General features: G+C 53.5%; 1 protein-coding gene across 2 annotated transcripts in view; it reads right to left on the bottom strand.

Annotated features, from left to right (window-relative positions):
* Positions 1-9422, bottom strand: part of APBB1 (amyloid beta precursor protein binding family B member 1) — a 38366-nt gene extending 28944 nt beyond the window's left edge. For both annotated transcript variants that reach the window (XM_072133585.1, XM_072133586.1), the window contains exons 1-4: positions 9311-9422; positions 7464-7508; positions 2877-3523; positions 341-549 (exon numbers count right to left, since the gene is read on the bottom strand). In XM_072133585.1, the coding sequence (XP_071989686.1) occupies positions 341-549; positions 2877-3523; positions 7464-7468 (861 nt within the window). In that variant the 5' untranslated portion in view covers positions 7469-7508; positions 9311-9422. The remainder of the gene's footprint in view (positions 1-340; positions 550-2876; positions 3524-7463; positions 7509-9310) is intronic.
* Between the last annotated feature and the right edge of the window lie 4419 nt (positions 9423-13841).

Here is a 13841-nt window from a genome sequence, read left to right as displayed (position 1 = left end):
GGGTATATACATACATACAGTATACAGGAGGGTATATACACACATACAGTATACAGGAGGGTATATACACACATACAGTATACAGGAGGGTATATACATACATACAGTATACAGGAGGGTATATACATACATACAGGAGGGTATATACATACATACAGTATACAGGAGGGTATATAGATACATACAGGAGGGTATATACATACATACAGTATACAGGAGGGTATATAGATACATACAGGAGGGTATATACATACATACAGGAGGGTATATACATACATACAGGAGGGTATATACATACATACAGGAGGGTATATACATCATACATATATATAGATTGTACCTCCTCCTCCTCCTCCTCCTCGCTGGGGATCTGCTCGGTGGAAGGTGAGTATATCCGTGGCTCCCCGATGCCCAGGTCTGAGGGCGGCTCCCATTGTGTGGTGCCGGTAGGTACATGCCAGTAGTAGGTACCAGATGTGTCCTGCACCCGCATCCACCCGGAGGGCAGGTCCGAGTCCGTGTCCAAAGAGTTACGTGGCCAGAAGCAATCTACAAGAAGCCACAAAGATGGCGCTCAATAGCCCTGACTACACCCCCTCCCCCGCACCAGAGGCGCGGCACCCGACCTCTACACTACACACACCCCCGACCTCCACACTACACACACGCACCCCCGACCTCCACACTACACACACCCCCGACCTCCACACTACACACACCCCCGACCTCCACACTACACACTACACACACCCCCGACCTCCACACTACACACACCCCCGACCTCCACACTACACACACCCCCGACCTCCACACTACACACTACACACACCCCCGACCTCCACACTACACACGCACCCCCGACCTCCACACTATACACTCCCCGACCTCCACACTACACACGCCCCCCGACCTCCACACTATACACTACACGCACCCCCGACCTCCACACTATACACTACACGCACCCCCGACCTCCACACTATACACTCCCCGACCTCCACACTACACACGCACCCCCGACCTCCACACTACACACTCCCCGACCTCCACACTACACACTCCCCGACCTCAACACTACACACGCGCACCCCCGACCTCCACACTATACACTCCCCGACCTCCACACTACACACGCACCCCCGACCTCCACACTATACACTCCCCGACCTCCACACTACATACGCACCCCCGACCTCCACACTATACACTCCCCGACCTCCACACTATACACTCCCCGACCTCCACACTATACACTCCCCGACCTCCACACTATACACTACACACACCCCCGACCTCCACACTACACACGCACCCCCGACCTCCACACTATACACTCCCCGACCTCCACACTACACACGCACCCCCGACCTCCACACTATACACTCCCCGACCTCCACACTATACACCCCCCGACCTCCACACTATACACCCCCCGACCTCTACACTACACACCCCCCCCCAACCTCTACACTACACACACACACCCCCCGACCTCTACACTACACACACACACACCCCCGACCTCTACACTACACACACACACCCCCGACCTCTACACTACACACACACACCCCCGACCTCTACACTACACACACACCCCCCCCGACCTCTACACTACACACACACCCCCCCCCGACCTCCACACTACACACACACACCCCCGACCTCCACACTACACACACACACCCCCGACCTCCACACTACACACACACACCCCCGACCTCCACACTACACACACACACCCCCGACCTCCACACTACACACACCCCCGACCTCCACACTATACACTCCCCGACCTCCACACTACACACACACCCCCGACCTCCACACTATACACACACGCACCCCCGACCTCCACACTACACACACGCACCCCTGACCTCCACACTACACACACCCCCTGACCTCCACACTACACACACCCCCTGACCTCCACACTACACACACCCCCCGACCTCTACACTACACACACACACACCCCCCGACCTCTACACTACACACACACACACCCCCCGACCTCTACACTACACACACACACACACACACCCCCCGACCTCTACACTACACACACACACACACACCCCCCGACCTCTACACTACACACACCCCCCCCCGACCTCTACACTACACACACCCCCCCCCCAACCTCTACACTACACACACACTCACCCCCGACCTCTACACTACACACACACACACCCCCGACCTCTACACTACACACACCCCCCCCGACCTCCACACTACACACACATACCCCCGACCTCCACACTACACACACATACCCCCGACCTCCACACTACACACACACACCCCCGACCTCCACACTACACACACATACCCCCGACCTCCACACTACACACACATACCCCCGACCTCCACACTACACACACATACCCCCGACCTCCACACTACACACACATACCCCCGACCTCCACACTACACACACATACCCCCGACCTCCACACTACACACACACACCCCCGACCTCCACACTACACACACACACCCCCGACCTCCACACTACACACACACACCCCCGACCTCCACACTACACACACACACCCCCGACCTCCACACTACACACACACACCCCCGACCTCCACACTACACACACACACCCCCGACCTCCACACTACACACACACACCCCCGACCTCCACACTACACACACACACCCCCGACCTCCACACTACACACACACACCCCCGACCTCCACACTACACACACACACCCCCGACCTCCACACTATACACCTGTCATCCGCACTACACAACCAACCCTATTACCACGAACACCAGACCATGCAATTGACCTACTTACACCCCTCCATGCCCCAGACTCTTGCAACCATGCTTCATACACAGGACTCTGTCTCACCTGCGTCATCAGGGGAGCCATACGAGGGGCTTCCTTGGGACAGGGTTGCCCAGCTTGAGTCCTCATCACTTCCACCAGTATTTCTCATGCCAAACAGTAGGCTGGCGCTGCGGCCTGTCTCTCTGCCCCGTCCATTGTCCTGCACCACCTCGGAGCTGAGCTCGGAGGTCTCGGTAGTGATGGGGTCAGTGACCTCGCTCTGGGCAGGGGTGAGATCATCGTCGTCATCCTCCTCATCCTGGATGAAGAGTGGAGGGAACGCGTTCATGCTGCTGCGGTTGACACAGTTGAGGGTGGACACCTCCAGCTCTTCCATCCTCTTCTGCTCCTTCTCTTGGTTGCGGTTGGTCCAGTCTTTGTTGAGATGCTCCGGATCAGGGTTGCAGTTCTGGTCCTCTTGCCCATGCTCAGCCGCCTTACGCAGCTGATTCTGCCCTTCCTTCAGCCATTTTAGGTTGGTGCGGTCCGATGGCGCCCCACACCCCAGCTCTGCACTGACTAGGCCCATGGCGCTCTGCAGGTCAGTGTGGGCATATATCTGACGGCTCTTGGAAGACAGGAGGTCGTTGTGTGAGGAGAGGAGGCTGAGGGTCAGCGCCGACACCGAACTCTTCTCACTCAGCGGTCCAGACATAGTCACCTGAAAACTGAAGTACAAGAAGAAAGTCACCTATAGAATAGAGTGATAATTACAGTGAGGACCGGACCAAGGATCAGCACCGAGATCTGTCTCCTGATCATTACACCCAGGACTGGACCAGAGATCAGCACTGAGATCTGTCTCCTGATCATTACACCCAGGACTGGACCAGAGATCAGCACTGAGATCTGTCTCCAGATCATTACACCCAGGACTGGACCAGAGATCAGCACCGAGATCTGTCTCCTGATCATTATACCCAGGTTTGGACCAGAGATCAGCACCTAGATCTGTCTTCTGATCATTACACTCAGGACTGGACCAGAGATCAGCACCGAGATCTGTCTCATGATCATTATATCCAGGACCGGACACAGATGATACAGCCAGAAGTTCACGTATATACACATCTCAGATTGTAAGCTCTTGTGACACCCCCTCATCCTCATGGACTGTAAGCTCTGGACCAGAGATCAGCACCGAGAACTGTCTCCTGATCATTATATCCAGGACCGGACCAGAGATCAGCACCGAGATCCGTCTCCTGATCATTATATCCAGGACCGGACCAGAGATCAGCACCGAGATCCGTCTCCTGATCATTATATCCAGGACCGGACCAGAGATCAGCACCGAGATCCGTCTCCTGATCATTATATCCAGGACCGGACCAGAGATCAGCACCGAGATCCGTCTCCTGATCATTATATCCAGGACCGGACCAGAGATCAGCACCGAGATCCGTCTCCTGATCATTATATCCAGGACCGGACCAGAGATCAGCACCGAGATCCGTCTCCTGATCATTATATCCAGGACCGGACCAGAGATTAGCACCGAGATCTGTCTCCTGATCATTACACCCAGGGCCGGACCAGAGATCAGCACCGAGATCTGTCTCCTGATCATTATATCCAGGACCGGACCAGAGATCAGCACCGAGATCCGTCTCCTGATCATTATATCCAGGACCGAGCCAGAGATCAGCACCGAGATCCGTCTCCTGATCATTATATCCAGGAGCGGACCAGAGATCAGCACCGAGATCTGTCTCCTGATCATTATATCCAGGACCGGACCAGTGATTAGCACCGAGATCTGTCTCCTGATCATTATATCCAGGACCGAACCAGAGATCAGCACCGAGATCCGTCTCCTGATCATTATACCCAGGACTGGACCAGAGATCAGCACCAAGATCTGTCTCCTGATCATTATATCCAGGAGCGGACCAGAGATCAGCACCGAGATCTGTCTCCTGATCATTATATCCAGGACCGGACCAGAGATCAGCGCCGAGATCTGTCTCCTGATCATTATATCGAGGACTGGACCAGAGATCAGCACCTAGATCTGTCTTCTGATCATTATATCCAGGACCGGACCAGAGATCAGCACCTAGATCCGCCTCCTGATCATTATACCCAGGACAGGACCAGAGATCAGCACCGAGATCTGTCTCCTGATCATTATACCCAGGACAGGACCAGAGATCAGCACCGAGATCTGTCTCCTGATCATTATATATCCAGGACCGGACCAGAGATCAGCACCGAGATCCGTCTCCTGATCATTATATCCAGGACCGGACCAGAGATTAGCACCGAGATCCGTCTCCTGATCATTATATCCAGGACCGGACCAGAGATCAGCACCGAGATCCGTCTCCTGATCTTTATATCCAGGACCGGACCAGAGATCAGCACCGAGATCCGTCTCCTGATCATTATATCCAGGACCGGACCAGGGATCAGCACCGAGATCCGTCTCCTGATCATTATATCCAGGACCGGACCAGAGATCAGCACCGAGATCCGTCTCCTGATCATTATATCCAGGACCGGACCAGAGATCAGCACCGAGATCCGTCTCCTGATCATTATATCCAGGACCGGACCAGAGATCAGCACCGAGATCCGTCTCCTGATCATTATATCCAGGACCGGACCAGAGATCAGCACCGAGATCCGTCTCCTGATCATTATATCCAGGACCGGACCAGAGATCAGCACCGAGATCTGTCTCCTGATCATTATACCCAGGACCGGACCAGAGATCAGCACCGAGATCCGTCTCCTGATCATTACACCCAGGACCGGACCAGAGATCAGCACCGAGATCCGTCTCCTGATCATTACACCCAGGACCGGACCAGTGATTAGCACCGAGATCTGTCTCCTGATCATTATATCCAGGACCGGACCAGAGATCAGCACCGAGATCCGTCTCCTGATCATTATATCCAGGACCGGACCAGAGATCAGCACCGAGATCCGTCTCCTGATCTTTATATCCAGGACCGGACCAGAGATCAGCACCGAGATCCGTCTCCTGATCATTATATCCAGGACCGGACCAGGGATCAGCACCGAGATCCGTCTCCTGATCATTATATCCAGGACCGGACCAGAGATCAGCACCGAGATCCGTCTCCTGATCATTATATCCAGGACCGGACCAGAGATCAGCACCGAGATCCGTCTCCTGATCATTATATCCAGGACCGGACCAGAGATCAGCACCGAGATCCGTCTCCTGATCATTATATCCAGGACCGGACCAGAGATCAGCACCGAGATCCGTCTCCTGATCATTATATCCAGGACCGGACCAGAGATCAGCACCGAGATCTGTCTCCTGATCATTATACCCAGGACCGGACCAGAGATCAGCACCGAGATCCGTCTCCTGATCATTACACCCAGGACCGGACCAGAGATCAGCACCGAGATCCGTCTCCTGATCATTACACCCAGGACCGGACCAGTGATTAGCACCGAGATCTGTCTCCTGATCATTATATCCAGGACCGGACCAGAGATCAGCACCGAGATCCGTCTCCTGATCATTATATCCAGGACCGGACCAGAGATCAGCACCGAGATCCGTCTCCTGATCATTATATCCAGGACCGGACCAGAGATCAGCACCGAGATCCGTCTCCTGATCATTATATCCAGGACCGAGCCAGAGATCAGCACCGAGATCCGTCTCCTGATCATTATACCCAGGACCGGACACAGATGATACAGCCAGTAGTTCAAGTATATAAACATCTCAGATTGTAAGCTCTTGTGTCCCCCCCCCCCCTCATCCTCATAGACTGTAAGCTCTTGTGTCCCCCCCTCATCCTCATAGACTGTAAGCTCTTGTGTCCTCCCTCATCCTCATAGACTGTAAGCTCTTGTGTCCCCCTCATCCTCATAGACTGTAAGCTCTTGTGTCGCCCCCTCATCCCCATAGACTGTAAGCTCTTGTGTCCCCCCTCATCCTCATAGACTGTAGGCTCTTGTGTCCCCCTCATCCTCATAGACTGTAAGCTCTTGTGTCTCCTCCTCATCCTCATAGACTGTAAGCTCTTGTGTCACCCCCTCATCCTCATAGACTGTAAGCTCTTGTGTCCCCCCCCCCCCCATCCTCATAGACTGTAAGCTCTTGTGTCCCCCCCTCATCCTCATAGACTGTAAGCTCTTGTGTCCCCCCCCTCATCCTCATAGACTGTAAGCTCTTGTGTCACCCCCTCATCCTCATAGACTGTAAGCTCTTGTGTCCCCCTCATCCTCATAGACAGTAAGCTCTTGTGTCACCCCCCCCCCTCATAGACTGTAAGCTCTTGTGTCCTCCCCTCATCCTCATAGACAGTAAGCTCCTGTGTACCCCCTCATCCTCATAGACTGTAAGCTCTTGTGTCCCCCCTCATCCTCATAGACTGTAGGCTCTTGTGTCCCCCTCATCCTCATAGACTGTAAGCTCTTGTGTCCCCCCTCATCCTCATAGATTGTAAGCTCTTGTGTCACCCCTCATCCTCATAGACTGTAAGCTCTTGTGTCCTCCCCTCATCCTCATAGACTGTAAGCTCTTGTATACGTGGGGTATATACATGCGCAGCGTATACTCCAGGGCTGTGATGTCACAGGTGGGGGATACAGGTCCCGATCGCCTCGTACCTCATGTATCTGCAGGACGACGATCATTCTCTGCCACCACAGACCCTGCAACACAGGAAAACCCTGTCATCATATACAGCACCCAGGGGGAGTGCACAGGAGATCTATAGGCAGTGTATACATGTACAGGGGGTCTATAGAGCTGTATACATGTTGAGGAGGATCTATAGGGTGTACACATATAAGGATGAGATCATTAGGGATGTATACATGTATAGGGAGATCTGTGGGGTGCATACAGGCAGAGGGGAGATGTATAGGGATATACATGTATAAAGTGTATAAATAGAGAGAAGCAGATCTATAAAAGCATAAACATGTGTGGTGAGATCTATAAGTAGTGATACATATAAGTGGGAATATATAGGGGGTGTGTACATGCAGAGGAGGGTTCTATAGTGGCTGTGAAACTGTAGGAAATATATAGGGGTATAAACATGCCTGAGGAGATCTATAGGGTTGTGCACATATAGAGGGGTTCTATAGGTGCTGTATACTTATTGAGGGGATATCTATGGAGCATGTAAACATATACAGGGAGATCTATAGGAGTGTATACATGTAGATGGGATCAATAGGGTATATACATGTATAGGGGAGATCTAAAGGGTAGTAAAAATGTCTGGGAAGATGTATACATTTATGGAGAAGATCTATAGTGGTGTATAATGTAAAGCTGAAATCTATAGGAGTGTATAAATAAAGAGAAGCAGATATATAAAAGAACATACATGTACAGTGAACTCGATAGGTGGTGCATATATATGGAGGGGAAATACATAGGGTGTACTATGCAGAGGAGGGTTCTATAGTGGATGTGAACAGGTAGAAAATCTATAGGGCTATAGCCATGTACGGGGAGATCTATAGGGGTGTATACATTTATGCATATACATATATCTATAGGGTTGTATACATGGGTGGGTAGATCTATAGGAATGTATATATGTATGGGGAGATCTATAGGGGGTGTGTACATGTATGAGAGAGATCTATAGGGTGTATAGATGCATGCAGATATCCATAGGAGTGTATACATGTATGAGGGAGATCTATAGGGTGTATACATGCATGCAGATATCTATAGGGAAAATACATATACGGGGAGATCTATAGGAGTGTATACATGTATGCAGATATCTATAGGGAGTATACATGTACGGGGAGATCTATAGGAGTGTATACATGTATGAGGGAGATCTATAGGGTGTATACATGCATGCAGATATCCATAGGAGTGTATACATGTATGAGGGAGATCTATAGGGTGTATACATGCATGCAGATATCCATAGGAGTGTATACATGTATGAGGGAGATCTATAGGGTGTATACATGCATGCAGATATCCATAGGAGTGTATACATGTATGAGGGAGATCTATAGGGTGTATACATGCATGCAGATATCTATAGGGGAGTATACATGTACGGGGAGATCTATAGGGGGTATACATGCATGCAGATATCTATAGGAGTGTATACATGTACGAGGGAGATCTATAGGGTGTATACATGCATGCAGATATCTATAGGGGAGTATACATGTACGAGGGAGATCTATAGGGTGTATACATGCATGCAGATATCTATAGGGGAGTATACATGTACGGGAGATCTATAGGAGTGTATACGTGTATGCAGATATCTATAGGGGAGTATACATGTACGGGGAGATCTATAAAGGTGTATACATTTGAAGGGGGTTCGCCTAGAGGAGCTGTATAGCTATGTATACGTGTAGAAGGGATCCATAGGGGTGTATGCCCATGGTATATAGCAGTATACAGGGCTGTATACACATGTGAGGAGGTCGCAGCATCAGTGATGTGCAGATTCTCCGCTCACCTCGGGACTTCCGCTTCTCCCGGTCCCGTTATCTCCTCGGTCGCCGCCCTGATGTCTCCGCCGCACTTCCGGCCAACGATGACGCACTTCCGGGTATCCGCTCCCGCCCGCCATGATGTGTAGGTCAGAGAGTGTGGTGTGCGGCGGTAATATGCCCTCAACTGCTACACACCCGACTATATCATATATCACATATATATACACATGCCCTTATATCATCCCATTCCCCTGTGTAATGTATATTCTCCATTATGTCCCTTCCTGTCCCTATAGCCATCACTTCCCCCTATATAATGTACACTCACCGGCCCCTTTATTAGGTCCACCATGCTAGTAACGGGTTGGACCCCCTTTTGCCTTCAAAACTGCCTCAATTCTTCGTGGCATAGATACAACAAGGTGCTGGAAGCTCCTCAGAGATTTTGGTCCATATTGACATGATGGCATCACACAGTTGCCGCAGATTTGTCGGCTGCACATCCATGATGCGAATCTCCCGTTCCACCACATCCCAAAGATGCTCTACTGGATTGAGATCTGGTGACTGTGGAGGCCATTTGTGTCCAGTGACCTCATTGTCATGTTCAAGAAACCAGCCTGAGATGATTCCAGCTTTATGACATCATGGCGCATTATCCTGCTGATAGTAGCCATCAGATGTTACAGGGTACATTGTGCTCATAAAGGGATGGACATGGTCAGCAACAATACCATGACACCAGCACCACCAGCCTGACCCGCTGATACAAGGCAGGATGGATCCATGACACCAGCACCACCAGCCTGACCCGCTGCTACAAGGCAGGATGGATCCATGACACCACCACCAGCCTGACCCGCTGATACAAGGCAGGATGGATCCATGACACCACCACCACCAGCCTGACCCGCTGATACAAGGCAGGATGGATCCATGACACCAGCACCACCAGCCTGACCCGCTGATACAAGGCAGGATGGATCCATGACACCACCACCACCAGCCTGACCCGCTGATACAAGGCAGGATGGATCCATGACACCACCACCACCAGCCTGACCCGCTGATACAAGGCAGGATGGATCCATGACACCACCACCACCAGCCTGACCCGCTGATACAAGGCAGGATGGATCCATGACACCAGCACCACCAGCCTGAGCCGCTGATACAAGGCAGGATGGATCCATGACACCAGCACCACCAGCCTGACCCGCTGATACAAGGCAGGATGGATCCATGACACCAGCACCACCAGCCTGAGCCGCTGATACAAGGCAGGATGGATCCATGACACCACCACCACCAGCCTGAGCCGCTGATACAAGGCAGGATGGATCCGTGACACCACCACCACCAGCCTGAGCCGCTGATACAAGGCAGGATGGATCCATGACACCACCACCACCAGCCTGAGCCGCTGATACAAGGCAGGATGGATCCATGACACCACCACCACCAGCCTGACCCGCTGATACAAGGCAGGATGGATCCATGACACCAGCACCACCAGCCTGACCCGCTGATACAAGGCAGGATGGATCCATGACACCACCACCAGCCTGAGCCGCTGATACAAGGCAGGATGGATCCATGACACCACCACCACCAGCCTGAGCCGCTGATACAAGGCAGGATGGATCCATGACACCACCACCACCAGCCTGAGCCGCTGATACAAGGCAGGATGGATCCATGACACCAGCACCACCAGCCTGACCCGCTGATACAAGGCAGGATGGATCCATGACACCACCACCACCAGCCTGACCCGCTGATACCAGGCAGGATGGATCCATGACACCACCACCACCAGCCTGACCCGCTGATACAAGGCAGGATGGATCCATGACACCACCACCACCAGCCTGAGCCGCTGATACAAGGCAGGATGGATCCATGACACCCCCACCACCAGCCTGAGCCGCTGATACAAGGCAGGATGGATCCATGACACCAGCACCACCAGCCTGACCCGCTGATACAAGGCAGGATGGATCCATGACACCAGCACCAGCCTGAGCCGCTGATACAAGGCAGGATGGATCCATGACACCACCAGCCTGAGCCGCTGATACAAGGCAGGATGGATCCATGACACCACCACCACCAGCCTGACCCGCTGATACAAGGCAGGATGGATCCATGACACCACCACCACCAGCCTGAGCCGCTGATACAAGGCAGGATGGATCCATGACACCACCACCACCAGCCTGAGCCGCTGATACAAGGCAGGATGGATCCATGACACCACCACCACCAGCCTGAGCCGCTGATACAAGGCAGGATGGATCCATGACACCAGCACCACCAGCCTGACCCGCTGATACAAGGCAGGATGGATCCATGACACCAGCACCACCAGCCTGACCCGCTGATACAAGGCAGGATGGATCCATGACACCAGCACCACCAGCCTGAGCCGCTGATACAAGGCAGGATGGATCCATGACACCACCAGCCTGAGCCGCTGATACAAGGCAGGATGGATCCATGGCACCACCACCACCAGCCTGAGCCGCTGATACAAGGCAGGATGGATCCATGACACCACCAGCCTGAGCCGCTGATACAAGGCAGGATGGATCCATGACACCACCACCACCAGCCTGAGCCGCTGATACAAGGCAGGATGGATCCATGACACCAGCACCACCAGCCTGACCCGCTGATACAAGGCAGGATGGATCCATGACACCACCACCACCAGCCTGACCCGCTGATACAAGGCAGGATGGATCCATGACACCACCAGCCTGAGCCGCTGATACAAGGCAGGATGGATCCATGACACCACCACCACCACCAGCCTGAGCCGCTGATACAAGGCAGGAGGGATCCATGACACCAGCACCACCAGCCTGACCCGCTGATACAAGGCAGGATGGATCCATGACACCAGCACCACCAGCCTGAGCCGCTGATACAAGGCAGGATGGATCCATGACACCACCACCACCAGCCTGACCCGCTGATACAAGGCAGGATGGATCCATGACACCACCACCAGCCTGAGCCGCTGATACAAGGCAGGATGGATCCATGACACCACCACCACCAGCCTGACCCGCTGATACAAGGCAGGATGGATCCATGACACCAGCACCACCAGCCTGACCCGCTGATACAAGGCAGGATGGATCCATGACACCAGCACCACCAGCCTGAGCCGCTGATACAAGGCAGGATGGATCCATGACACCACCAGCCTGAGCCGCTGATACAAGGCAGGATGGATCCATGGCACCACCACCACCAGCCTGAGCCGCTGATACAAGGCAGGATGGATCCATGACACCACCACCACCAGCCTGACCCGCTGATACAAGGCAGGATGGATCCATGACACCAGCACCACCAGCCTGACCCGCTGATACAAGGCAGGATGGATCCATGACACCACCACCACCAGCCTGACCCGCTGATACAAGGCAGGATGGATCCATGACACCACCAGCCTGAGCCGCTGATACAAGGCAGGATGGATCCATGACACCACCACCACCACCAGCCTGAGCCGCTGATACAAGGCAGGAGGGATCCATGACACCAGCACCACCAGCCTGACCCGCTGATACAAGGCAGGATGGATCCATGACACCAGCACCACCAGCCTGAGCCGCTGATACAAGGCAGGATGGATCCATGACACCACCACCACCAGCCTGACCCGCTGATACAAGGCAGGATGGATCCATGACACCACCACCAGCCTGAGCCGCTGATACAAGGCAGGATGGATCCATGACACCACCACCACCAGCCTGACCCGCTGATACAAGGCAGGATGGATCCATGACACCAGCACCACCAGCCTGACCCGCTGATACAAGGCAGGATGGATCCATGACACCACCACCAGCCTGAGCCGCTGATACAAGGCAGGATGGATCCATGACACCACCACCACCAGCCTGAGCCGCTGATACAAGGCAGGATGGATCCATGACACCAGCACCACCAGCCTGACCCGCTGATACAAGGCAGGATGGATCCATGACACCACCACCACCAGCCTGACCCGCTGATACCAGGCAGGATGGATCCATGACACCACCACCACCAGCCTGACCCGCTGATACAAGGCAGGATGGATCCATGACACCACCACCACCAGCCTGAGCCGCTGATACAAGGCAGGATGGATCCATGACACCCCCACCACCAGCCTGAGCCGCTGATACAAGGCAGGATGGATCCATGACACCAGCACCACCAGCCTGACCCGCTGATACAAGGCAGGATGGATCCATGACACCAGCACCAGCCTGAGCCGCTGATACAAGGCAGGATGGATCCATGACACCACCAGCCTGAGCCGCTGATACAAGGCAGGATGGATCCATGACACCACCACCACCAGCCTGACCCGCTGATACAAGGCAGGATGGATCCATGACACCACCACCACCAGCCTGAGCCGCTGATACAAGGCAGGATGGATCCATGACACCACCACCACCAGCCTGAGCCGCTGATACAAGGCAGGATGGATCCATGACACCACCACCACCAGCCTGAGCCGCTGATACAAGGCAGGATGGATCC

Source organism: Engystomops pustulosus, chromosome 2 (genome assembly GCF_040894005.1).
Source record: "Engystomops pustulosus chromosome 2, aEngPut4.maternal, whole genome shotgun sequence".
In the NCBI taxonomy this organism is placed as follows: domain Eukaryota; kingdom Metazoa; phylum Chordata; class Amphibia; order Anura; family Leptodactylidae; genus Engystomops; species Engystomops pustulosus.
Note: the sequence above shows the minus strand (reverse complement) of the source record. Positions and strands in the feature narration are given on the sequence as shown.